The sequence below is a fragment of the Sciurus carolinensis genome, chromosome 1 (assembly GCF_902686445.1).
Source record: "Sciurus carolinensis chromosome 1, mSciCar1.2, whole genome shotgun sequence".
In the NCBI taxonomy this organism is placed as follows: domain Eukaryota; kingdom Metazoa; phylum Chordata; class Mammalia; order Rodentia; family Sciuridae; genus Sciurus; species Sciurus carolinensis.
In genome coordinates, this window is record NC_062213.1 from 72,727,825 (window position 1) to 72,753,271 (window position 25,447).

Here is a 25,447-nt window from a genome sequence, read left to right on the forward strand (position 1 = left end):
TACTTCTTGCTTTGCTCATTGCCAAAGTGAAAAAGGAGAAATTTCTAATTACATAGGTCATATTCCCAGAGAGGACAAAGCATGCTATGTTCTCAGAGAATATAAAATATGCTCCCAACTCTTAGTTCTAAAAAATTTCTCATGATTGGGGAGTATTAAATGACAATCTCTAAACCAGTGTTTTAGGATTTTATAAGGCTTCTTTCTTAAAGCATCCCTTGATAAAAGCAGAGAGCATAACCCCAAAACATAGCTCATGAAGGGACTATGAACATAGCTCACAATGGGACCCTGATACCCTGATGGTTTGATGTGATACAAGGGTAGCCGTAAAGAGGGAAAAAAAATCCATGTATCATAAAGACATACAAATAATTACCTAGCCTTAAGCTAGATTTTTCAGTGTATAGGATTCTGTGTCCATGTATACCAGCTCCTTTGCAGGTAGGAAGGCCACTTCACCTGAATGTGCATCTGCTCATATGAGCAAGAGTAGACTTTTCCTCCCTACAACTTTTTTTTGTAATAGTCTGTAAACATAAGGAAGTAGATGTAGACAAAACAAACCAGTGATCTTAATATAATGCAGGTAGTACTATAGTGGTGAGACACAGGACACTTTTGGGGGCTTACCTAGACTACTTGGGGCTCAGAAGAGAATTCCCAGAGGAAATGACTGTCATCCAGAAAGAGGAGGATGGTGTAGAACTTCACCTGCCTGGTTGTAAGAAGAGGGCACAGCATGTGTGGAAGCCCAGCCGAGAGTCTGAAGGTAGTTCAGAATGGTGGCATCTGGGGTGCAGAGGGAGAGTGATGAGAGACAGAGTGTCTGTTCTTGATTCCAACAGGAATTAAAGCCATTAGAGGTGTTTAAGGGTGTGTGTATTACGCCTACAGCCTGAAATGTGGGTGGGAGGGTGGTGCCAGGCAGCAGGAGCCCAGATGGAGGTTATGCTAGTGACCCCAGTGAGTCCAGGTGGCTCATCAGACTCAATTCAGGCAAAAGTGGGAATGAAGGGAAGTGGAAAGAAACAGCAGGTGTGTGGGCGGGTGAAAGTGGGCAGCTAACCAGAGAAGGAAAGAATCCAGTCTTGCATATGCTCCCTGACACAGCCTTTTTGGACTTTTTTTTCCTCTTAGACAATCACATTTAAATGACTTTAAATGCCATTTATATGCTGGTGACTCCTGAATGTATGGCTGCAACCCTTATGACTGGTCTAAACCCCAGCCTTTCCCAGGGCCGGCTGGACCCTCTATCAGGATGTTGTGTGTGGCGTAGTCTTAAGCTCTGCCCCACCCAGAGCTCTGGCTTCCTGTTCATCTTACAGGTCTCAAGCTCCTCCCCATCCCACCCAAAAGTGCTCTTATTCCAGACTTACATTTCTGTTAATGGCCTTCCCACTCATGTAGTTGTGAAAACTAAAAACCCAGGTGTTTTCCTTGTTCTCTCTTTCCTCTCCCCTCATCTAAACTTGTCACGTTGCCTCTGACACATACCTGGCTCTCCAGTGCCTCAGCCATGATCGCTGCCTTTTGCCGTGGCTGTTGTAGTGCCATCCAGTCACATCTGTTTACAGTCTTGCTCCTCAGTGTTTGATGTGGCTTAGGCAGTTGTGCCTCGTTTGACCCCAGTCTCTTTCTCCCCTTTTGTCCTTTTCCTCTAGCCTTCTCTCTTTCCCTTGTTTGCCAAGTCTGTCCCTGCCCTAGAGCCTTTGCACTTGTCATGTGTCTGTCGGGATGTGCTGCCTACCCCACCTCATCTTCACATCTCATCAGACCTTGTGTGGCCCACCCTCCCCTATCATGTATTTCATTACTGGATTCAAGGCCTGCATCTGCCATTCATTAGCTGTCTGACTTTAGCAAATTCCTCAATTTCCTCATGTTTCAAAATGGACAATAGTAACTACCTCACAGGGGTGGTGCACCAGCTGCAGAGGGCTGGGCAGTGCCTAGAGTCTAGGAAACATCAGGATCTTTTCGTCTCAGGAGGCCATCACTGGCTAAGCAGTGGAGACTCAAAGACAGTGAACAGTGCTTGGGTGGTTTCCCTACAGAAAACAGGGAACTGTCCATCGAACAGCAATGGCTGACTGCTAAACTTGCTAATGTAAAACTCATAGAATTTTTCTGGATGAAAAGAGAATAGGGAAAGAAGAATACGGTAAAAAGAGAAAGAGTAGTAAAAGTCTCAATGGGAATTAGATTTGGTGCTTTGTCTTCTAAATGTGAAATGAAGGGGGAAAAAGAATATAACTGGCTATGATAAGATAGCAACCCACTCTTCACAGGGTATAGTCAAAGAACCCACTGGATAACTGAAACTACAGACACTAGGGAAAATGTACTCTTGTGTTCTCTCTCTCTCTCTCTCTCTCTCTCTCTATATATATATATATATATACACATATATATATGTATATATATATATGTGTATATATATATATATAAAATTATTGCACATATATGCTATGTATACCCAGTATATATAAAATTCTGTTTTTTCTTATATACTTTATCATGCACTGTGGCTGTAACCATTTTAGTTTGAGATATGGCAGCAAAACTAGCAAATATCTTCTTTCACATTTTAATGAAAATTTGTTCTGACTCTAGATCTCAACTACCTCAGAATACTCAGAGTATCGATTTTCTTTTCCCCTTCTGTCAAGAACTTTCACCTTAAAGGAAGCACCTTATGACTTCTCTTTGAATATCATAATTGCCAGCATCTGTGGGGTCATACTAAATAAAACAGGACCACTTGAGCACAAGCACTGTGATACTCTGGCAGCCCTTCTGATAACCAAGATGGCTGTCAAGTGACAAATGAGCTGGTAGCATATATAATATGGTGAACAAAGGGGTGATTCATGTCCCAGATGGGATGGAAAGGGATGGCTAGAGATTTCATCACACTTCTCAGAATAGCACACAATTTAAAACTTACAAATTATTTCTGGAATATTCCATTTAACATTTACATGCTGTGTTGATCGTGGGTCACTGAAATCATAGAAATAAAACTGCAGAGGAAAAGACTGTTGTACATCATAGCTCCATAAGTAGGTCTACATAATTTGGTAACATCTGAAAGCATTAGTATGCTACTCTAAAGACAATCAGAAGGAATTCCCACAATTTTCATGGAAAATTTATTCTCAGTAGCAATGGTAATATTGTTACTACTGTAATAATAACAACACCTAAATACTCATTATGGGTCAGCCACTTTTCTATCTGTTTTCATCTTACAATAATGCTAAGAATATTTATTATTTCCATTTTATGAAGAGAAATTGTAGACACAGAGTAGGTTTAAGTAATTTGTGCACAGTCTTGTAGTTGGTATGGTAAAACTAAATCCAGAGCCAGCCCTTCTAGCCTTGCCTTCTTAATCACTATCTTTCGTTCAGTCTAGCCCAGCTCACTCAAGTTCTTAGAGTATTATTTATAGGAGGTACTATGCTGAAAGCCTTGTCATTTTAATATGAGGATAATTTTTAGGCATGATTACAATCTCAAACTAGATTGCAGAATAATATATTCAACATCCACACAAAAGCAGAACTGCTCAATATATCATAGAAGTGAATCACAGTAGAGAAAATGGGCATCTTTAAATATCTGAAGGTTAAGCCCAGAACAGTTTAGATTTAATGTAAATTTGTATTTATATAGCAAATTTGTATTTATATAGCATCTGATGTAGATAGCCTGATAGCTGCTTTTTGCATCAGAACATTAGAATAGTTATTTAAAATTTTTACATGCAATTTTATGTCAATTCTCAATACAAGTTTTTGGTGTGATCTTTTCTCTGATTTGGTGATAATTGAAGAAGCACATACATTAATAATTATGAGTTATGAGTTTATTTATTCATTCATTAAATAAGTATTGAATACCTCCTATGGCTAGGCATGGTCTCATGTGCTGGGCATACATAGTGAACAAAACTTAAGAGGTTCCTATCGTTGGTGAGTTCACTTCCTAATAAGAGACACGTTCTTACCCTTAGATAGAGTAGCACCTGGCCAGAGTGAGGGAGGAAACACCTTCAGAGTGCACAGTGCCAATAATGGTAGAGAGGAAGGATTATGTAGAAGCCCTTCAGAAGGCCTTTGTGTCTAAGTCAGCTGCTGCCCGTGGACTAGTGTATACCTGTATTATTTTGTTCATTATCCTTGTTGAAGGAGAAGACCTGCAACAAGACCAGGATGAACCAGCAGGAGAACTGCAATTGGAGGATGAGAATTTCCTTACAGCACCTGATGCAGATGATAGATTTGAGACTCTGGAACCTGAAACACTTCATGAAGGTAGAACACATTTATTTGGTTTCAGAATAAAATACTGTAGATAGTTTACAACTGCAATTATTGAAGCTTTTCTTGAGCCCCTTTAAGACCAATGTTAAACTTTTTTCTAAATTTTTTGAAATCAAAACATAAAACTACAAGTAAACCAAAATTTCCCTAAAATAAATAGGTATCCTGATTTTGATTTAAAGTGCTTTTAAAGGAAAACACAGACTATATTAATTTCTTATAAAAGTAGGTGGGATACCTCAGCAAATGACTTTTATGGTATTCTGCCTAGAGTGCCATTTGTTACTTGGCAAACAACTATTGAAATACTTGACTTGATCACCCATTGCAGACTCTAATGACAGTGAGTAGAACACTCTTCTTAGCTTCTAAATTTAGCGTTGATAGATAGGCTTTTTCTGTAAATAGCCAGGTAGTAAACATTTTAGGATTTATGGAGCCTCAGCCTCTGTTGCAATGCTCAGCTTTGCTCTGAATGCAAAACTAACCATTGCAATCCCTAAATAGGTCAACATGACTGTGATTCTGTACAGTGTTATCTATGAAGTCCTGCACAATAGAGTTGCCAAATGGTTACAAGGACGTTTTTAAAGCACAAAAATAATGAAAAAGTAAAATTTCTCTACTTTTCATCATACTTAATACATTGGAAAATTACTTAAGAAGCAAACAGCTTCAACTTATGAGTGGATATGTTTCTAAAAGCTTGTACCCATGCTTGTTGTTTAGAGGAGGAGATGTACTCCCATAGCAATAGTGATGTAAGTGTCCAAACCAACCTACAGAATTATTGTGCATTATTTTTTTGGTGAAAAATGCAAACACAATGCTTTTGAATGTGTATGTGATTTTGGGTGTATTATACATTGACAATCTTTGTTTATAGAAGAGCTTTAGCGCCTTTGACCTTTAGTGATTACTTGTGTCATGATTTCTGTGGAAAAGTGTTTCTAATTTCTGAGGAGGAATGCTGATAAAATGACCTCCACATTTCTGTGGTATTGCTCCTTTCCTCCCATCTTTGGCCAAGATGACTCAGTAAGATTGATGGCTGCTTAGAATTTTGTATCTAGATTCTGCTTATGCAACAGATTTCAGTAAAGATGCTCAAATAATCAGGAACATGAGGAATTTGGTATCTTTAAGATTAGGAGGTACAGAGATGGGTAGAAAGAAATATTTATAAAAAGTTCATAAGTGCTGGAGAACTTATTTACTGAATGATCTTTGATTGAGACATAGATTCAGTTTGAACTTTAAAGTTTCAGCTTTATAAAAGTCTTTAGAAATTAAAAATATTTACATTTTATAAATCTGTTAAATAAAGTGACATGTACAGTTCACAAACTTGTTGAGGATCAGATTTTCTGTTTAGCTCCCTGGACACATAATGTTTCCATCATTCTCCATTTGTAGACTGTGTATTTTTGTTCTAAAAAATAGTAGGATGGGCGCAGGAAATGGAACACCACAGTGGAATGTGAAGTGGACAGAAATTAGAACATTTCCTGGGTCTAGCCTTTGTCACGGTTTCACTCCGTGTTTATTAGTCACCAGATTAGTGTTTGTCAACCTTGTAGAAATGAGTGGACCTTGAGCGGACCAAATAGAACATAGACACTTCAGAGTGCAGTTCAAGGGAGAAGGTGTTAAGCAGATGCTTAATTGATATTTTTGTGTTTTATTTTAAGTTATTTAAATCAAAAAGAAGTATAGATTCAGAATACATATCAACAGTAAAAGTAGTAATATCAATTTTATAAAAGTAGTAATATCAATTTTATCAATTTAATGTTTTTTCAGTGACTGAGGATAGTTACCTTGTGGAAGAGACAGGTAGGTTTTAATTTAGTAGTATTCTTTCTTAATTAGAGTAAATCTTTAATAGAACATCATGATATATTTAAAATATTATCTATTATTTATTAATAACATTTTGAAAGTGTTTAATATATTACATGATAAGGTTCATAATATTGTTATATATTTTGCTTTGTATATATATAGATACACCTTTGTGAGTACGGTTTCTATTTTGAAGTCTATTTCCAATGATAAATCCCCAGAAGTGGGATTATTAAGTCAAAAGGTACTGTGGACATCCTTGTTAGTAGTCTTAAAATTACAAAGTCAACAAAAGGTTAAAACTGTGCTTTCTCACATGTCACATGACCCCAGAAGCTATGGCCAACTAGCTGATTTGCCTTTCAATATTGGAGTTGATCATTCTTTCTAAACTTAAGTACCATGTGGTATTTTTGACTAGTATTTATGACCTATATACACTATGTTATTTATAAACATTAGACCTGTATTCCAAGGTGGAAGAAGAATCACATAGAGTACTTGGGCTTGAAGTCCAGGTGAGGACTGGGTGGTATGTCCACTTGCCCAGGCTTCTTTGAGGCAGATGCTTCTGCATGGGCAGGAGGAGGACTCACCTGCACTGTTCTCTTGGGTTCTCTGCCTCTGTTTGTTTTTATTTGCTAACTGTTTTGAGTCTGCATATGCTAAATGAGAATATAGCTCAACTCTTTTGTAGTTAGATTATAAACTCATTGATGCTGGAAACTGTCTTGATCAGTTTTGCATGTGACCCAAAGCATAGTGGGTTCCATGAGTGAACATGGTTGATCATTGTTGTGATTTATTTTTGCATTTCTATTCTTACCAGGAATTATGCTTTTCTGGTTTTGAATATCATGTGATGTTTTTAATTTCCTAATTATTTCCTAATTTATAGTTTTACAGGATCATCATCAGGATGTAGAAGAGTTGATGTATGACCAGGAAAACCCAGGTTTGTGAAGATGAAAATCATTATCAGTGCTTCTGTTTGAGGCAGTGACCAAGGTCATTTTAACATGGGGTGAACGATTCACTTGATTTAACACATAGATCTCTTTGTAATAACTTTCAATCATATTTGATGCCCCAGATATTTATAGAAATTTCTGAATATAATTTAATATTACCTGGGGAAATAAGGGGAAAAGCAGATGTGTTTTCAAACACCTTTAGGAGTTTGGTCTATAAGAAGGATGCTAGAAATTGAATATAGTATGGTGTAATAGAGCCATACTGGTTGCAGATCCTCATTCCCATCTTTGCAACTTACACAGTAAATTTTGGAACTTTGTTCAATTTGAATTTTATTAGATTAGAATTAATCTTAATTTTTTAGAATGGTGTCTGATAATGTAAGTGTTTGGTGTTTTCATGTTTGGCAGAGGTGTCTTTTTTTTATCTTTTAGATTCCAGTGAACCAGTTGTGGAAGATGAAAGATTGCACCAGAAAGCAGGTATTAGATGAACATTTTTATTGAATTTTGAATATTAATTTTAGTTCAGTACTGTGCATGTTTACATGGTGATTTTTCTTTCAAAGAAATCAAGAAGCAATTTTAACATGACTTTTTATCTTGTAATGAAATCAGTATATTAAAAGAATGTCAGGGTCTGGGGATGTAGTTCAGTGCCTAGCAGGTGTGAGGCCCTGGGTTCAATCCCCAGCATCACAAAAAACAAAGGCATTTGTATTTCACTTCATCTACCAACATTGGGTACATAACAAAATGGGATGTTAAATCCTAATGGCTAATTTTATTTATCTTGTGCTGAGAAATTTTTATGGGAATACTTTACTTGCTCTTTGCCTTCATTGTGTCTGGACAGAGGCACTTACTGACTACACAAGCATTAATGTTTAAAGCAATAGAAATCCGTGTTTAAAATTAAGGGATTTTTCTTTTTTTTTAGTGAAGAGTTTTAAGGACTCATGTAATATATATATTTTTTAATTCTCTTTCTTTTGCAGATGATATTACATACCAAGACTATGATGAACAAGGTTTGGAAATGCTTCTTAAACCTTAAGGCACCTACTTGTTTTATACACGTAGTTTAACTATAAAATATGCAGGTTTGTGTTAGTAAATATCAAGACATAGAAATGAATAGTTTTTCTCAAAGAATTTACTTAGTGAGATTATTTAACTGTTCCAGTGGTTCTGCTATTGCCTAAGTAATTTCTTAAACTTTTTACAAGTTTTTTTGGGGCAGTTACAAATTACTTTTTAAACATATCTCATTACTTTATAGTCATGTTTCTTTTTGTTTGTTTGTTTTTGTTTTTGGCTACCAGGGATTGAACTCAGGGACACTCATCCACTGGGCCACATCCCCAGCCCTACATAGTATTTCATTTAGAGACGGGGTCTCACTGAGTTGCTTAATGCCTCACTATTGCTCAGGCTGGCTTTGAACTCAAGATTTCTCCTGCCTCAGCCTCCCGAGTTGCTGGGATTACAGCATTCTCATGTCTTTTGCGTGGAAAACTTCTTTAGTCAGAATTTATTGCATTTGCTTCTATAAATTAATCCCATTCTCAGAGGTGACTGCCACGTTGGGGAAGGTTAAGAGGAATTGGATTCCAAGCTCAATGGCAACATGGAGAAAGGAATTATGACAATGCAGCATGAGTAGTATCCAATCCAGATTTCAGCAACTGTAACAGCTCTTGTCTTCAAGCATTTCATGTACTATTTTATTGGAAGCCATGAAGTACATTGTATTTTCCCTGCTTTCTAAATGAGAGAAATAAGGTTTGGGGAAGGCAATAACTTCAATCATCCAAGTCCAACGTGTATCTGAGTTCCATCTGCCAATCAAAGTGCCAAAGAATGAATTTCTTTAAGCAGGTATTCAGTGGTGTCCTGTGCCCTAAGAGCCATTTGTAACAGCGCTGAAAATGAGCCTGTGGTCTATTACTACAGTGACCTCATGGGTGACCTTGGCAAGAACTCTTTCACTGAACAGATTATATGGAGATGATAGTAGTGTAAACCAGCATGGTGTCAGTGAAGATGGAAAGGAGAGGAAAAAGCTGAGAAATGTTTATAAGGCAAAATGAACAGTGCTTGATATGCATGTGTAGCCATATTCCCTCTTCTGGTTTGGTGCCTGGTGGTCCTTTTTTCCTGCTGAAAGGCCGGGACAGGGGCTGTAAGTCCCAAGTCTAGTTCCATATAAGTTGATGGTGAGTTTACCATTACACATATGGGAATCATCAGTGTCTACATGATAATTGGAACCAAAATTAAATCCCTTAATGAAAGAGGATAGAAGTAGACAAGAGGAGACTCTATGACTGGGCTTTGAAGGAAGCCATATTTAATACCTGCAGAAAAGGGATGGCGTGATGAAAAAGATTGAGAAAGAAATAAAATATTAAATAGAGTCTGGTGTCACTGAAGTCTAGGGACAGAATGTTGCTTAAGAGATCTAATGGGTAGGACTGAAAGGTGTCCAGCAGATTTATTGAGTTGCTCCCTGGCCATCTCAGCAGAAGCCTTTTCAGAGATTTGATCAAGGTCAGAAGACAGGTGGGAATGGGCTAAGGGGGAAATGAGGAGAGGAGACTTCACATGTAAATGACTATTTAAAGAAATTAGATTGTGAAATCGAAAAAGGAGGGCAAAGGGAAGCAGGCCCAAGATAAGGTTGGTTTTGTTTTTTGAGACCTGTGGAAGTAAGAATTTATTTAAATGCTAACTCTGCTTAGGGTGACAATGAGTACACATTCCTTGCCGCTTTTGTCTTCCAAATGCCACCAGGAGGACAAAGTGTACCTGAATACTGAAAATGTCTAGAAGATAATATATGTTCAAATATAGTTCTTTATTAAATAAATATAAAAGAATAAGTTAATGGCCATTCTGGGGAAATAAGATTGTTTGCTCTTCCTTTTAGAAGATCAGGTTGACTGAGAAAGCTGCCAGTTTCTAGGCACAGAACAGGGAAGAGGGCTGTGCAGGAACAAACCTGCTTTGCGATAAAGCAGAAGAGTTCTAAGCCCAGTGGCAGCCCTTGAGAGAAGGAATGGGTATCAGGCCCAGTCAATGCCTTCTAAGAGACCAGCAGTGGGTTGTTGTCCTCCAGGTTAAGTATCTGAGAATTGTTCCCTAAACAAAGTAGGGAATGTACCAGTAGATGATCAGCAGGGAATAGCTTTGGCTAACTTAAAAATTCATCATAGACAGGAAGACAATTTTAAAAAGAAAATTGAGTGCCATTTAGGAATAAACAAACTATTGAATTCTGGTGACAAGTGATTGAGGGAGGAGCTTTCTTTTCCCTTGTATAGAAAGGGAGCACATGGAATTGCTAAGTCCCATGGCTAAACATTGTCTGACTGTCTGGCCTGGAATTTAATCCAGGCCTGTTTCACTTCAGTTGATCAAACTCCTTCCCACCCAACTCCATAATCTGTGTTTCTCAGTGGCTTATCCTGGAGGTTCAAAGTATTCATAAATAAGATGAAGGTGGATTCCTGGAGCACATTGTCTATTTCTGTTATGTTGAAAATTATGCAATGCTAAAGAATAATTTTTTCTTTTTGCTTTATAGTATATGAGCCTTCAGAAAATGAAGCAATAGAAATTTCAGGTAAGTTTTTTTTTTTTTTTTCTGTAAGCATATGTTACCTGTGAATCAAAGCACCTTCCATTTGTTAAACTTTCGTAACATGTGGAACAAAGAATAGGTACAAGAAGAAACGGTTTCAAGTCACTAAGACAATAATTGGTATTATCAGTAGAACTGTATCTCCATGTCTGTAGTGGGATTGATTTCAGGATGAACTACAAATAACAAAATCCAAGAATGCTTAAATCCCTTATAGAAAATGTCGTAGTATTTCCTTGTGACCTGTGCAGATCCTCCTGTGTACTTTAAACACTTTTTCTTACAGTCCTAATGCAATGTAAAGGCTATATCAATAGTTATATTGTATCATTTAAATAATAATGAAAAGAAACAATCTCTATGCATATTCACTACACACATAGGTTTCTTTTGTTTGTTTTTTCTTATTTGCTTGTTTAGTTTTTTGTATTTCAATCCATTGTCAGTGGAATCCATGCATGTGGAACCCATGGATTCTGAGGGCTAACTGTATATTTATTCCATATTTATGGTGCAGATTTTGTTAGGGATAATGTTAGCCTATTTGATATACTCTTTGAATTTAACTTAGAAATTAAAGTTGATATTTTAGTATAAATACGAGTCTCTCCATAAAAAGAGGCAATCTAAAAGAGAAAGCAAAACTTAGATGTCCAAGTGATATCAGTTACTTTAGGAATTTGAGTGGAGGTGAGTTGGTGTAAGGTGTGTTTTCTTTTCTTTTCTTTTTTTTAGATAACACTACAGAAGAGTCAAACATAATTTCAGAAGGTAGGCTAATTTTATTTTACTTTCCATATTAAATATATGTTCATTTATTCAGCAAGTATTTATTGAGCACTTCTATTTGCTTCTGTATAATGCTTAGGAGCTAGAAATATGGGAGTGAATGAGACAGAATCCCTCTTCTCACAGGAGCTGGCATTCTAGTGGCCAAACAGGTGATAAGTAAAGATTGTGGAAAGTGAAATGGTGATGTTAAAAACAATTTACTATGTGAACAGCCGAAGAGGGGGCAGAGGGCTACCCTGAATTGAAGTAGGTATCGAAGGTGACCTGGTGAGAAAGGGTTAGCTCTGGGTAGAGATGGGTTAAAAGTTGAATCTTTCATGTGATCTTTTATCTGGGGTGGATGGAAACCTTTTTGGGGGAAAGTAAAAGAATGCTTTCTGAAAATTAAGAATAGTTGTATATACTATATTAAACACTGGTACTTCAGTACAACTTAGATTTATATAGTTCTTAACAGTTCACAAAATACTTGCACACATATTATTTCAGTTGCTTCTCAGAACAGACGGTGAGGAGGAGACAGAGCAAAGATCTTTGTATTTATTTTATAAACAACAAGCTAACTAGAGTGAGGTCAGGTGAGATCAAGGTGGTTCCTGGTTCATAGGTGCAAGTGTCTGAGCCAGTGTTCCATCCCTGGATCCTGAAACTGACTGTGTGGATGCATGAGCTTTCCTAGTAGCTGCTGCCACAGGGAGCATAAAAAAGAATATTGCTTATAAAATTACTCTTAAAATTCATTTTTAAGTGGCGGCTGGTTTTCAGATTAAATGTTACTTTTCTTTTTGTTTTTGGGCCACGTTTAGAAATGGAACCTACTATATACTGAGCACCTGCTCTGTCACTGAGCTCTCCTGATTTAGAGCTTGGTTTGGCAGACTGGGTTATGGTATAATCAGTAGAAATTGGGGGATAGCTGTGGAGGGAATAGGGGACACCATGTTTGCTCTCCCTGTCCACTTAGCTGTGGGAGACACCCCTGCATGGGAGCTGTGGGCCTACTGTGTGCAGCAGGATTCACCTCTGTGTAGCAGGGCTGAACCGAGTTGAAGTTTTCCTCCCATTACTCAGTTCTCTAAGAAGAATATTAATGTTTTGAAAAACATCTCTAAGTATTTATTTTGATTCAGTGAAAGTAAGAAAAATGAAAACCCCAGCTGGGCAAGGTGGTGCATGCCTGTAATCCCAGTGGTTTGGGCAGGAGGCTCCCAAGTTCAAAGCCAGCCTCAGCAATTTAGTGAGCTCCCAAGCAACTCAGCAAGACCCTGTCTCTAAATAAAAAAGGACTGGGGACGTGTCTTAGTGGTTAAGTGCCCCTCAGTTCAGTGCCTGGTACTGGGGGGAAAAAAAAGAAGATGAAGAAAAGAAAATGCCCATGTCCATGAAAAACTTTATCCAATGTCTCCTACAATAAAAAAAAAAAGAAAAGAAAAGAAAAGAAAAAAAGAAAAACTAACATTACCATATGCATTTGACCCCAACTTTTTTGGACTAGAAATACAATTTTTTTTCTAAGATTTTTCAGTCAGTTTGAGAAGCTCATAGACTGTGAAGGGTTTCCCTCTGTTGAACTGTGGGGTTCTGGGCTGTCACCTGCAGTCTATCTGCAGAGTCTGTGCTGGCCCCTATAGCACCTGACTGGACTAAGAGTAGCTCATTGTCTTCACACACTCACTGGCCTCTCCATTTGGAATTCTTGTCTTCCCTTGGCCTTTTCTGCTTGTGTAAGTAGATACTTGGATTCCCAAACCAGAAACATGGAAGCCATTATTGAGGTTGCTTTTCCCTCTGTCTCTATGCTTAATCCCAAGTCCTGATAATGGACTCCTTCAGTGCTCCTCCATTCTTTTCTCTGAAGCTATTGTACTATTGCTCTGGTTCAGCCCCTTACCTTCATAATTAATGGCAGCAACCTTCTGACTGGTCTTCTTGACTCTGTGCTTGCCTCCTTCAAATCTATCTTTCATATGCCCTTAAAATGATCTGTGGAAATGTCCTGTCTGCATCAGTTCTGAACTTAAAACTTTCTGTCGATAAGGTTGCTTTCAGTTGTGTATAATGGAAAACAAAACTCAGGCCATTGCAGGACCTACTAAGGAATTTGGATTACAGTTTAGGCACAGTGAGAATGTATAGAAATACTTAAACAAGTTACAGTATAATCTGATTTATGTTTTGAAGAATTACTTCCACTCCTGTCTAGTTAGAGATTGGATTGGGTGGAGCAAGAAAGAATGTGGGGACCACCCTGCTAGGAAATTATTGAACATTAATCCAGGGAAGTGATCGTAGTGGCCCAAAGTAAGATCAGGACTGTGGGAATGGAGGGGAGAATGTTGAACTCGAGAATGTTGAACTTGAGATATATTTTGTAATTAAAATTGGTAGACCTTTCTGATGGTAGTAAGGCAAAGGGAAGAAATAAAAGGGGGGATTTGATCTGGTTTGAGTAACTGTTGGATGATAGGGCCGTTTGTTAAGGAGAAAATTGTAGTGCTAAAGAAGCTGATTTAGGGGAGAAAATAGAAGGCTCCACACTGAGCATTTTAACTTTGAAAGTTATGTGAGAAATACCAGTGGAGTTACCAAGCAGGAAGTTGGATATACCAATTAGAACTAGTTGTGCAAGGTCTGAGATGGATATGAGCATTTGGAAGTCATTATCAGGAAGATGGTATTAAGTCCATGAAAACCAATGTGACCATTCTGTAGGTGAATACAGTGAGTATAGAGAGGCCATTGCAGGACTGAGCTCTAGAGGACCACAACATTGTGCAGTTGGGTGGAGGATAACAACCAGTGAGTGAGGGGGAAAGTGTGTCAGCAGGAAAAGAGGGAACATGTTCCATGCTTGTCAAGTGACCCTCAAATCCTAGGATTGGAAAGTCTCTGTTATATTAGGAAACATGGAGATTATTGGAATAATTGGTGGAAGTAAAAGCCATGCTAAATGAAATGGGTTCAAAAATTCCAAGGATAAGAAAAAGTAGGCTAAGTTAGTTACATAGGTACCTCTTTCAACTATTTCATGTTTAAAATCATAAATCAAAATGATATACCAAAATAAATCACATGCCAATAAAAATTTTAGATGAATTTTGTTGAATTTGTTTTTCAAAATACAATTAGATAAAACTTTCACTTTGAAAAATAATAAGACTTTCTTATTTAACATCATATTAATAGGGTTTAGTAGGATTAGGTTTGACTATTTTTTGTTTCTTATGTAAATGTTTCTAAATATTCTTTTTGAAACCTATGTCATTTTTCTTATTAAAAACTATTATCAGAAGCAAAGAAATGATTTTAAAAGCTGCATAAATGTTATGTTTTAAAAAGTACTATTTAAAAATACAACTTTTTGACCAACGTTTGTTGCAATTCTTAAGAACCAAAAGAAAAGCTGATACAATCTTACTTTAGATTAAGATCTGTTAAATGGGTTGTAAGGATTGAAGGTAATATATGATGTAATTCAATAGAAGAGTGCATCTTTGTATATTGGGTGGTGATGCCTGCAGTCTCTTTAGCTGTAATTGAATTGAAATGGCCAAGGAAAAAGACAAGATGTTGAAAGTTCACACCCACCTTTCTGACTTGTCTTAGAATGCATTATCTTGTGGGTCTGGAGTTTAACTCAGTATCTCAGTAGTAGAGCATGTGGGTACACAAGACCCTGAGTATAGTCACCAATACACACACAAAGAATATGTTAAAGATTATTTTTCAAAAATAACTTATTAAGGATACTATTTGATTTTAAGATTCTATTTAAATTTAATGTCCCTATGCTGTTTAATTACTGTTAAAACTACAGTTATTTTCAAAGATGGAGCTGGGATGTAGCTTAGTGGTAGAGCTTATGTTGATTAGCATTCCCTAGGTTTAATTCCCTGTGCCCTCTGCTCCCCCACATTCTTTTCATTAAAAAAAAAAAAATTCTCTAAAGAAGAAACAAGATGTTTTAAATGTCTTTCCTCAGCTCTCCTATCATGTCTGAGGCATAACTGTGTTGAAAACCTAAATTTTAGTTCATATCTCCTAAACCAGGCAACAGAATTTTTGAGGTCAGACTGATAGTGTTGTAAAATCTTGTATAGAATAGTTGAGAAATACACAATACTCCATGTTGTACTCACTTGTGTGTATATGTGTGTGTGTGTGTGTGTGTGTGTGCGAGAGAGAGAATAAAGCAATTTTTTTATAATTGCATTTGAATTTTTTTAAAGACTGTAAAAATAATCCCTATCACTTCAGTACAACCAGTCTGTGTTCTAAACTCTGATCATTAGCAATTGTAATGGATTGTGACTTTCTTGTTCATTTTTAGAAGTAAGTGTTCCCCCTGCAGAAGAACAGCAGGAAGTACCACCAGGTATGACATTTCATTAGATGTATTTTGCCTTTTTTTGTAAAATTTAATTAACACTAGCCTTATTAAATAAACCTATGAAGGGTAAAAATCCTAAGAAGGATTGACTGTACATAAATTAAAAAAAAAAAATTCTGTGTTTTGATCAGCTGAACCAACGTAATGGAAAACACACATCCCATTCAGTCTACTACGTAAGTGTTGTGCTAGAATTTAAAGAGTATGATTTTGCCATTACATGTAATGATAGTAGTAGAATTTTAGGGTTTTTTTTTTTTTTCCCCTCTTTTTGATTGTCAGGCCATTTGATGGAGGCTATGAAATCAAGTTTCTCAGGATGGAAATTGAATAGCACATCAACTGTGCCATTGCTCATCTTGCTCTGTTCCCTGCCTTTCTTGCAGGTATCTGCAATGCCCTGTGGCATCTCAGGTGCCCAGGGCTCATCAATACCTTTTTTTCCCCATCTGTCTCTTGTCATTAGTGAGTTTAAAGAATGGGAACAACTCTTCAGCCAAGGCCTGTGCTTTGGACTGCATTTCAGGCCTGATATAAACTAAACCTGTAGTTAGAAAATGGCAGGTAGTCCATTTTCTCAGTGGGAGAAAATGTTCTACTAGATGAAGATTTTCCATAGCCTACCTTGTCATTAAGTATATTTCTTTTCATTTTTTTATTTTGTGTGTGTGAGTCATATTTACTAGTTGAATTTTTACTCAGTTTTTACATGATACTTAATGAGAATTTTGTAGTGGTGATGTGCATTACCATTGTTGATTTTGGTAGAAATTTTCCAAAATTAATTGAATACTGAATTTAAAGATAAAAAGTAACCCAAGAATAAAATAGCCAAAGTATATTTTTAGTTAGGTTTAAGCTTGTCCTTGTTTATTTTATGAATGGATATTTTAGGTTTTGATAGTTGTCATATTGTGCACAGGCATATTTATAATAACATGAAGAATCTATTAATTAAGAGACCACAGTTCATGGCATTACAATATGAATGGAAAAAGAAATCCTTTGGGAAACTTACAAGGTGACTATGGAACAATGAATGTATTATATTTAGAAAAGATGGGTGGGGCAAGGAAAGCTGATAGTTCTGTCCTGCTTCTGTTGGTTTCTGTTTATTGTTGAGTACCACTTGACAGAGTACTCTGTTTCTGTCTGGAAGAAGCAAAGCAGGTTATAGAGTCAGTTTGATTGCTCTTCTATTCCTTTAAAGAAAATTATTTTATAAGAATTCCTAGAAAAAAAAGAAGTTTCTTCAACATTAATATCTTTTTTGTTATATTTCACATTTTTTAATATTGATTAACTATCATGAAAGCATGAGAGATTATATTTTGACCATAACTGTGCTTTTATTTTTTTGGTGATGCTGAGGATTGAACATGGGTCCTTGCACATACTAGGCAAGGGCTCAAATGCTGATCCACATCTTCAACCCAACTCTGTGTTTTTATTTCAGTATTTTGTAAATTGACCCCAAGATTTTTTTGGAACATAAATTTAAAATACATGTGGTTATGATGATGGAATAAGTTGTTGCTTTTTAAGATGAGATATTTAACAACCATAAAGCACATAAATATGAAGATTTGATTAATGATCTTAGTTCCTGGCACATAATAATCTCCTAGTGAGTGGTGGCTGAGGTTATTATTGTTTTGTAATTAATTAGGCTGCTCTGTGAGGTGGATCAAGAGAAGCTAATTTCTCGGAGATCTGATCAATAAGTTGTGAACAATAATGAGGTATTATAAAAATTTGATTGACTCAGTACATAATTTGACCTTGCCAAAAGAGAACGTAAGACTTAGCAGTAGTTATTTCTAATCACCCAACCTGGCTTACTTATTTCCCATAAGTCTTATCGTTAATCTTACTTCACATTATAGCTTTTATTATTCATTATGCAAAATACCAATGTTCATAAATCTGTTTGCAATATTTTTGTACGGTTAGTTGGTTGTCTTTACAGTAGTGTGTACTTACATATCTGATTGAAGAACTGCAGGTACATTCAGTGAGGGCCTAATTCCTCACTACCTTTTGATCTTTAAAATTCATTTACTATGAAACTCAATTGAGGACTCCTGCAAAATGCAGGATATTAGTTCATTTTTTCCTAACCCTCAGGACCTAATTGATGATTAATTTGCCTTCCTTGACCATTTCAAGACTAGCTTTTACAACCTTCTTATTGCTTACTGTTGTTCATAGTAATATATTTATAACTGTACTTACCCCATGGGCATTGCAATGAGTCACAAGTAGGAGACAGTGACAGCTAGCATTTCTTGAGCATTATGGAGGTGAACTCTAAGCATATTCTATGGATTAAATACATTTTAGCAGTTTCAGTACACCAAGAGGTAGACCTGCTCTTAAGTCCATTTTACACATGACATTGCAGAGGCATGGCAAGGCAAAAGTCACCTTCCGCAGGTCACAGAGCAGACACACAGTAGAAGTGGGATTGATCCTTATGTTCTTGTTCTGGAATCCATACTCTGCTATTGTTTTCTACAGGATTTTTAAATAAAGGAAGACCAAAGAGCTGTTAAGAGTTTTGAGAGCTATTTTGATGTGATACAATGAAACATACCATATTTTTCATTATCTCTCCCTTAATCTTCTTTAGTTCATCACTTAGGACTTAGGAATATTGAAGATTTGTGCATAAGTTGTCCAATGGTTTAAAAATTTGTATCTTTTCTTTACATTTTTAAATTTAGAAGTGTTTTGCAGGTATACTTACTCTTGGCAAGAATGTAGAAATTCAGTCCTAAGAATTCATCAATCTGATATTAGAAATTAATCATTTTGAAAACTAAATTTTGAAAATTCCTTTGGAATATTTATTTTTTTAGCAAGTTTTTACCTTTCTCCTCCAACTCATATTTACTTAAGGTCATACAGCATGTTTCTTAATACAATATGAATGGCCAAAGAAATCCTTTGGGCAACTTATAAGGTAACTATGGAACAATGAATGTTTTGGATTTAGAAAACATAATATACATAGTACAGCATAATACATAGCACAAATTTAATGATTTATGAATGAATCATTTATGAAGTTCATTAGAGTAAAATTTTCGACCAGTCAATACTTAAGGCCATATGACTAAGTGGTTCATTAACTGTTTTTCTCACTATGCTAGAAAAGAACAACAAACAAAGTTAATTTAATGTTTTGAGTAATCATGTTATTCATAATGGAGACACAAGAGCATCATAGTTTCTGGGTATTCTGCTGCTCCTGATTCTTGGGAAATGGAGACACAATTCATCCTGCCATGGAATATTCTAGCAGTGGAAAGGATCTCACTGCAATACATCCATTCAGACCTCCCACTCAGACCTTTCTCTCACCTAGCATTTTTGAACACCAATCATTAACACTCTTAATAAGCTTTAGTCTGGCAGCACTAGAGATCTAAGGCAATGGCAGAGATAAACTTTATGCTCATTGAAGGTAATGCTTAACCAGTGCTTTACATGCATATTGTTATAATCATTTTTTAATTCAAACACATATATTGCAACTGCCTTACAGGCTCTGCACTGGCCAGTGGAGCTATGCTCAACAATGTAGTCCTTGTGTGTGGCTGCAGTAGAATGGACCAGATAATGTGATGGCACTGACTTCAAAGAATGGTGCGCAGGGTAGCTCATGCAAAGAGGGATAACTCAGCCAGCCTCAGAGGAGCAATACTGTGCTGGCTATAACTGAGTTTTGAACCACTCCAAAAGGTTCAGAAGTTAGCAAATGGGGAGGAAATGCTTACTGATATACAACCAAGATGGTGTGCCACATGAAATGTGAGAAGACAGTGTGGAAAAGTAGGTAGGCAACTTGGGAAGTCTTCTATACTTATGTTTGGAAGTTTAGATCTGGAACCTAAAAGTTATAGGAAGTCACTGCAAAATTCCAAGCAGAGAGATCACATGATCAAATCCAGTTTTGAAGTCAGTAGTCCAGCAAGCAGGTAAAGACAAGTAAGGGGCAGTTGTGTTAATCCAAGCCAGAAATGGTGGGAGATAGACTGTGGTAGAGTGAGTGGAAAAGAGGCATCATCATGGATATTGGAGGTAGAAATAATCTGATAGGAGAGGGGAAGAGTCAAGGATGATTCCAGCATTTCTGGCTTGAGTCCTTATAAGTTAGTGGTACACCCTTAATAGAGATTCAGAAGGCAGGAGGAATGGAGGGCAGCAACAGAGAAGACTGGTTTTGGAGATATGGTTTAAACCCTTGTAAACCACTTCTTTTTGTGTGTGTGTGTGTGTGTGTGTGTGTGGTGCTGGAGATTGAACTCAGGGCCTTGTGCATGTGAGGCAAGCACTCTACCAACAGAGCTATATCGCCAGCCCATGAACCACTTCTGTATAGAGTCTTCAAGTGTGTAGGAGCTTATGTTTAAGTTGTTAAAATTGCAACTGAACTTTTAGTGCATTTGCCTCTTTACAAATACTCACCATTATACTTTGAACAATTTCCCATTGTCTCAGATATATTGAAAATGTTCATTCCTCTCAAAGTCTAGCTAATTGTTAAATCCTTAGAGAACTTAAATTGTAGAGTCAAACTCATTTTTAAAACCTTTTCTGTTAAGGTATAATTTGTACACTAGGAAGTGCTTAAATGTTGAATTTGTACATGTGTTACTCCCTGTATCCACTACTCAGATCAATCAGAAAAAAAATGTCTGGCACCCTAAAAGTCTGTCTCTCCTTCTGTCTAGTAGCACCTCTGCAAAGGTAACCACTATGCAGATCTACAGCATCTAGAATGTTTTTTAAAAATCTGCTAGATTAACTAGAATCGTAAACACACGTGCAAACGTGTACATAAACACAATTATTTTTGTTACTGGTTTCTATTGCTCAATATCATATGTGTGAGCTTCATCCACCTTCATATATAATTTAGTCTAATTCTTTATTGTTTTCTGTAAATATACTAGTGTTTTATCATTCTCTTGTTGCTGTTTGACTACTGTGAAGAAAGGTAATATAAATATTCTCTTCTACATGCTTTTGGAGAATATAAACAGTCATTTCTGTTAGAGACAAAGATGTACATATAATTTCTTGTTGCTTCACATTAGCACCAAGCAGTTCTCATTTATATAGAAATTGGTGTCTATACATGCAGAGAAAGAGGGATAGAAGGAAATATCATAATTGTTTTAAAACACCTGACACTTGAGTAATTTATAAAGAATGGAAGTTTATTTACCGTACAGTCCTGGACACTCTGAAGTCTAAAAGCATGGTACTGGCTTTTGATTGACATCTAGTGAGATCCTTCTTGCTGTATCATATCATGGTGGAAGGCAACATGCAAGAGCAAGCTTGCTAGCTTGGGTCTCTCCTCCTCTTGCTATAAAGTCACTGATTCAATCATGAGGGCCCCAACCTCATCACATCCTCTGATCCTAATATATGAGTTTGCATAAAAGTTCCTACAGATGGATTTATGGAGGATGTATTTAAACCATAGTAGTTATCCAGCTTTACAAATTATATCAAAATGTACCTTTGTCTATTCGAGTTCCTTGTCTAATTCAATATGGTAATTTAAGTCCAACACTGTAGTAACAAAATAAATCAGATACTAATATTTGGAATGAAAATGTAAAAAGTTAGATAGGTGTGAATTTTAGTTCTTTAAAAATACTGTACATTTTTCTTATTTTACCAAAAACATTAAAATAAAATTATTAAACTAATATTTTAAAAGTACTATACATCACACTTAAAATTCCTTTCTTTATTATTTTTAAATCCCATTCTAGATTTCTGATTCTTTTCAATGTAGTGAAAATGTCAATGGGAGAAAGAAATTTAATGCTTGTGTTTCTCAAAAGATTGAGATTCAGTTGTAATTCTGGAGCACTCAAAACCCCCAATTTTCTTCAGCAGCTCTGCAAGTACTCCTCTGGGTCTTTGGGGGTAGTTAGTTAATTATTCTGTTAACAAGTTGTCCTTAAAAACAGAGAAAAAATCATTTACTTCTGTTGGTGATTTTTTAAAAAGTAGAATGAAAATGAAGCAGTGTCCCAGTCTGTATCTGGTTGGTCCTTTAATTTAGATTTTCCCTTATTTTTGCAGATACTTAAAGCTTCAAAAAGACTGCCCCTACTACCACAGGAGGACCAGCCTAACCATACGCTCCAAAAGATGGCTGTGATAGATCTTGTGAAGTAAATACTGGGCAGACCAAGATCTTTGGGAATGAACACTAAAGATGTTTTGAATGAATTATAGTCCACTGACATTTTAGTGTATTTTTTTTTTTTTTTTTAGAAACAAAAGTTATATGTAATTTACATTCCTGCATGTCCTTTTTTGATACCATTAGTAGGTCCATTGGATTTTTTTCCCTTTTTTTTTTTTTCTTTTTGTGACATTGCTTTAACCATACCTGCATTTAAATGTTTTTCAGACAAGAGTTAAGAATTATGTTGATGATATAGCAGCAACTTGTCTTGGCAGGATTTTAATATATTATTAGGAACTAATGCTAAACTATATTGGACTGACTTATGTAAGCTCTGGGTTAAACATGACTTAAAAACCATTAAGAGTGTCTCTTGTATTAGCACTCTTAAAAACGTGAACAGATGTGATCATTTGCTGTGAAGGTTTGAGCTGTATATATTTGCACTGATATTCTTATCAAAAATTTCTACATTAGCTTCAGATATTTAGGTTATACCATAAATTTTGAGATTTTTGTAGCTTTTAGCTGGCATATGAGAATAATATAATATTTTGAGGAAAGGTTTAAATTATCATTAATTTATTTTTCAAAATAAGGGGGAACTAAAATTCCTTGTTAGGACATCAGGAGAAAGAGTGGCCTATAAAAATATCTTGTGCAAAAACACTCTTTAGCACCTTGGATGGATCATGTAATAGCTCTGGTCCATTCAGTATTTATTTACATTTTAAGAAATCTGTACACATTACCGGTGCATAACTTAAAGACTGTTCTGCCTTTGACTGATTAAGTAATGCCCTCACAGCACCAGAGACTGCCCCGTGCTCTCACTGGATCAAGTTCATGATGCTTCTCCTCCTGTTGAGTTGATTTAGGATATATGAGAAGTACTCACCCAGCCTGGTGCCTGCTGCTATTTTTTCACAAGGGATGAGCCTTTTCCTTTCTACACTGAAGATTTTCTTCTATTTTTAATGTGGTTTATTTTTGGCTCAGAAATACCTGCTATGATGAAAATATTGCTCTGTTAGAAAAGGAGGTAGCTGGAGCATCATTTTGAAAGAACCATTATAAAAAAAGCCATAAGAAGTAGTGATGTCTGTGGGTCAAGGGGTTGCTCTTTATTATGTTAACATTGTCTTAAGGTGGCTTTTTTCTGCCTTTAGGGTAAAATCAAAGAGAGTCTATATTTTTATCATTATAGATTGTAGTTACAATATAGTAAGTTCTGCATGCTGATCTGAGGTGTAGTGAAACCTGAAATAAGAGTAAACCAAGCAATAATTTTCTAAAGCTGTGATATGGGTAATATAGAGCTGATTCTCAACTTACAATTAACCTCTTCATATTGTGAATTATAGAACACTACTTTTTATAAAGCTGTATTTTTTTAGGGAAACTTAGGAGTGACATATAACTGATGAATGACTAAAATAATTTCTGCTGGGCTTTTGTAAATAATCATCTGTAGTATTCTAGAAATTGAGGATTCATTATGCTATGATCAATTTCAAATAATTTTTAATTCCAAATGTCTGAATTAATGAGTCTTGTCTATAAACATATGCCATGGTGGGCAACATCAATGGAATTTCAAAAAGTAATGTAAACGTCTTCTGTTTAATGTTATTTGAGTGCAATAAAATGCAGAAGGATTCTTCTCTATATTGTCATTATTTTTAAATATATTAAGTATCTTCAATTTTGTTACATAACAAAATCAGTTAGCATTTTAGAAGAATATGACATTTTTGGTGACTAACATCACAAGGAAATACCTTTGTTCTCTTTTCTTAACCTATTTCTAATAGGTAATGCTTATTTGTTTTAACATGTACTATTATGCTACCTTGCAGAGGGACAGAATTGAAATGAAATAATTCTTGCATCCATCCTTTGTAGGTTTGTGTCCTGTACCTTAAGTTTTGATTATTCCCTGGTGAAGTCTCCTCTCCCACATATACACCTTTCTTATCCCCCACAACTTTCTACTGTGAGGATATTAACTTCATCGTAAATGGATGAATGAGGGGCTGAAAAATATATAACAGGTTCACATTCTTCATTGCTCCCATTTTCAGCCTTTATTTTCTAGACAGGAAAAGAGAACTAGACAAGTAAGAAACAAGCTCCTGGGATTCTGGAAAGGGTTGTTTTCACCCCTAACATATCCAGAAGAACTGAAGATTTCTGGGTATGTAGATTGGATGCACATACCAGTACTAGGGAATTGAGTTCTCTCAGCAGCTGGGTTATCCCTGCTTGCAGATGAGTAAACCAGGAGTGAGCAAAGTAGAAATGCCCTCTGGCCTCTGGCGTTACTAAGGTATTCTAGAGTGAACACATAGGCAGCAAATGGAAGCCACAAAGCGGGCAGGAGGCCAGTTAGGAATGACTAATAATAGATGATGGTACTGAGACCTGAGCTCAGGAAATGGCAGTAGAGAGATAAGGAAGAAGACAAGAAAGGTGTGACTATTGAAGAGTGGACAATATGGGTGGTCATGGAGGAAGCAGAGCCCTAGACCTGGGTATTGGGGAACAATCAAGTGCCTGTGATTAGGCACTTGGAAAGGCAGATGGGCCTGGGTGCAAATTAGCTCTCATTGTCAGGTCCAACAAGAACTACTTAGTAGGTACATTAGCACAGTAGCTGCAACTTGCTAGTGTACAATACATCCGGATCTACAAAACTGACCAATTCTCAATGGTTGAATGACAGTTTTTAAAAGATCAAGATTCCATTCTTTTTAGTAAGGTTTTCCTTGCTCTGATAAAATAATAATGAAAGGGGTAAAAAGTCATGTTAATACAGGTAAAGAATGCGTAACTTTTTTTTTTTTCTTTTTTGGACATGAGTATTTAAACTCTAAATGTGAGTTACAAATAACCTTGTCCTTTTATAATTTTCAGGGGAAGATTGAGTATCCATCTCTCTTACTTAATGAACTGCCCATTACTGGAATATGCAATGTGTGATTAAAGTAGTATTGTTATGCATTATGGTCTCTCAAATTGGTCTTTCTTGTTCTGTAACCCTGGGAAGATTCTTTGGATTCTCTACGCCTCAGTTTCTTTATCTGTAAAATTATAACTATCTCCGAATGATTGCAAGGATAAATGGGATAATCTGTATTAAGTGCTTAGAACAGTGCCTGGGACACAGCAGTGCTCAATAAGTCACTTTTTTTTTTCCTTTGGCACAGTGAGGTCTATATGAAGTCTCCCAAAAAAGCATAAATA

General features: G+C 36.2%; 1 protein-coding gene across 5 annotated transcripts in view; it reads left to right on the forward strand.

Moving 5' to 3' along the window:
• Asph (aspartate beta-hydroxylase) overlaps positions 1–25,447 on the forward strand; it is a 222,989-nt gene that overhangs the window by 69,748 nt on the left and 127,794 nt on the right. For 4 of the 5 annotated variants that reach the window (XM_047553821.1, XM_047553834.1, XM_047553844.1 and 1 more), the window contains 8 exons: positions 4,200–4,325; positions 6,138–6,170; positions 7,078–7,134; positions 7,589–7,636; positions 8,152–8,184; positions 10,743–10,781; positions 11,535–11,570; positions 15,922–15,966. In XM_047553821.1, the coding sequence (XP_047409777.1) occupies positions 4,200–4,325; positions 6,138–6,170; positions 7,078–7,134; positions 7,589–7,636; positions 8,152–8,184; positions 10,743–10,781; positions 11,535–11,570; positions 15,922–15,966 (417 nt within the window). The remainder of the gene's footprint in view (positions 1–4,199; positions 4,326–6,137; positions 6,171–7,077; positions 7,135–7,588; positions 7,637–8,151; positions 8,185–10,742; positions 10,782–11,534; positions 11,571–15,921; positions 15,967–25,447) is intronic. The other variant, XM_047553827.1, reaches the window with a different exon arrangement.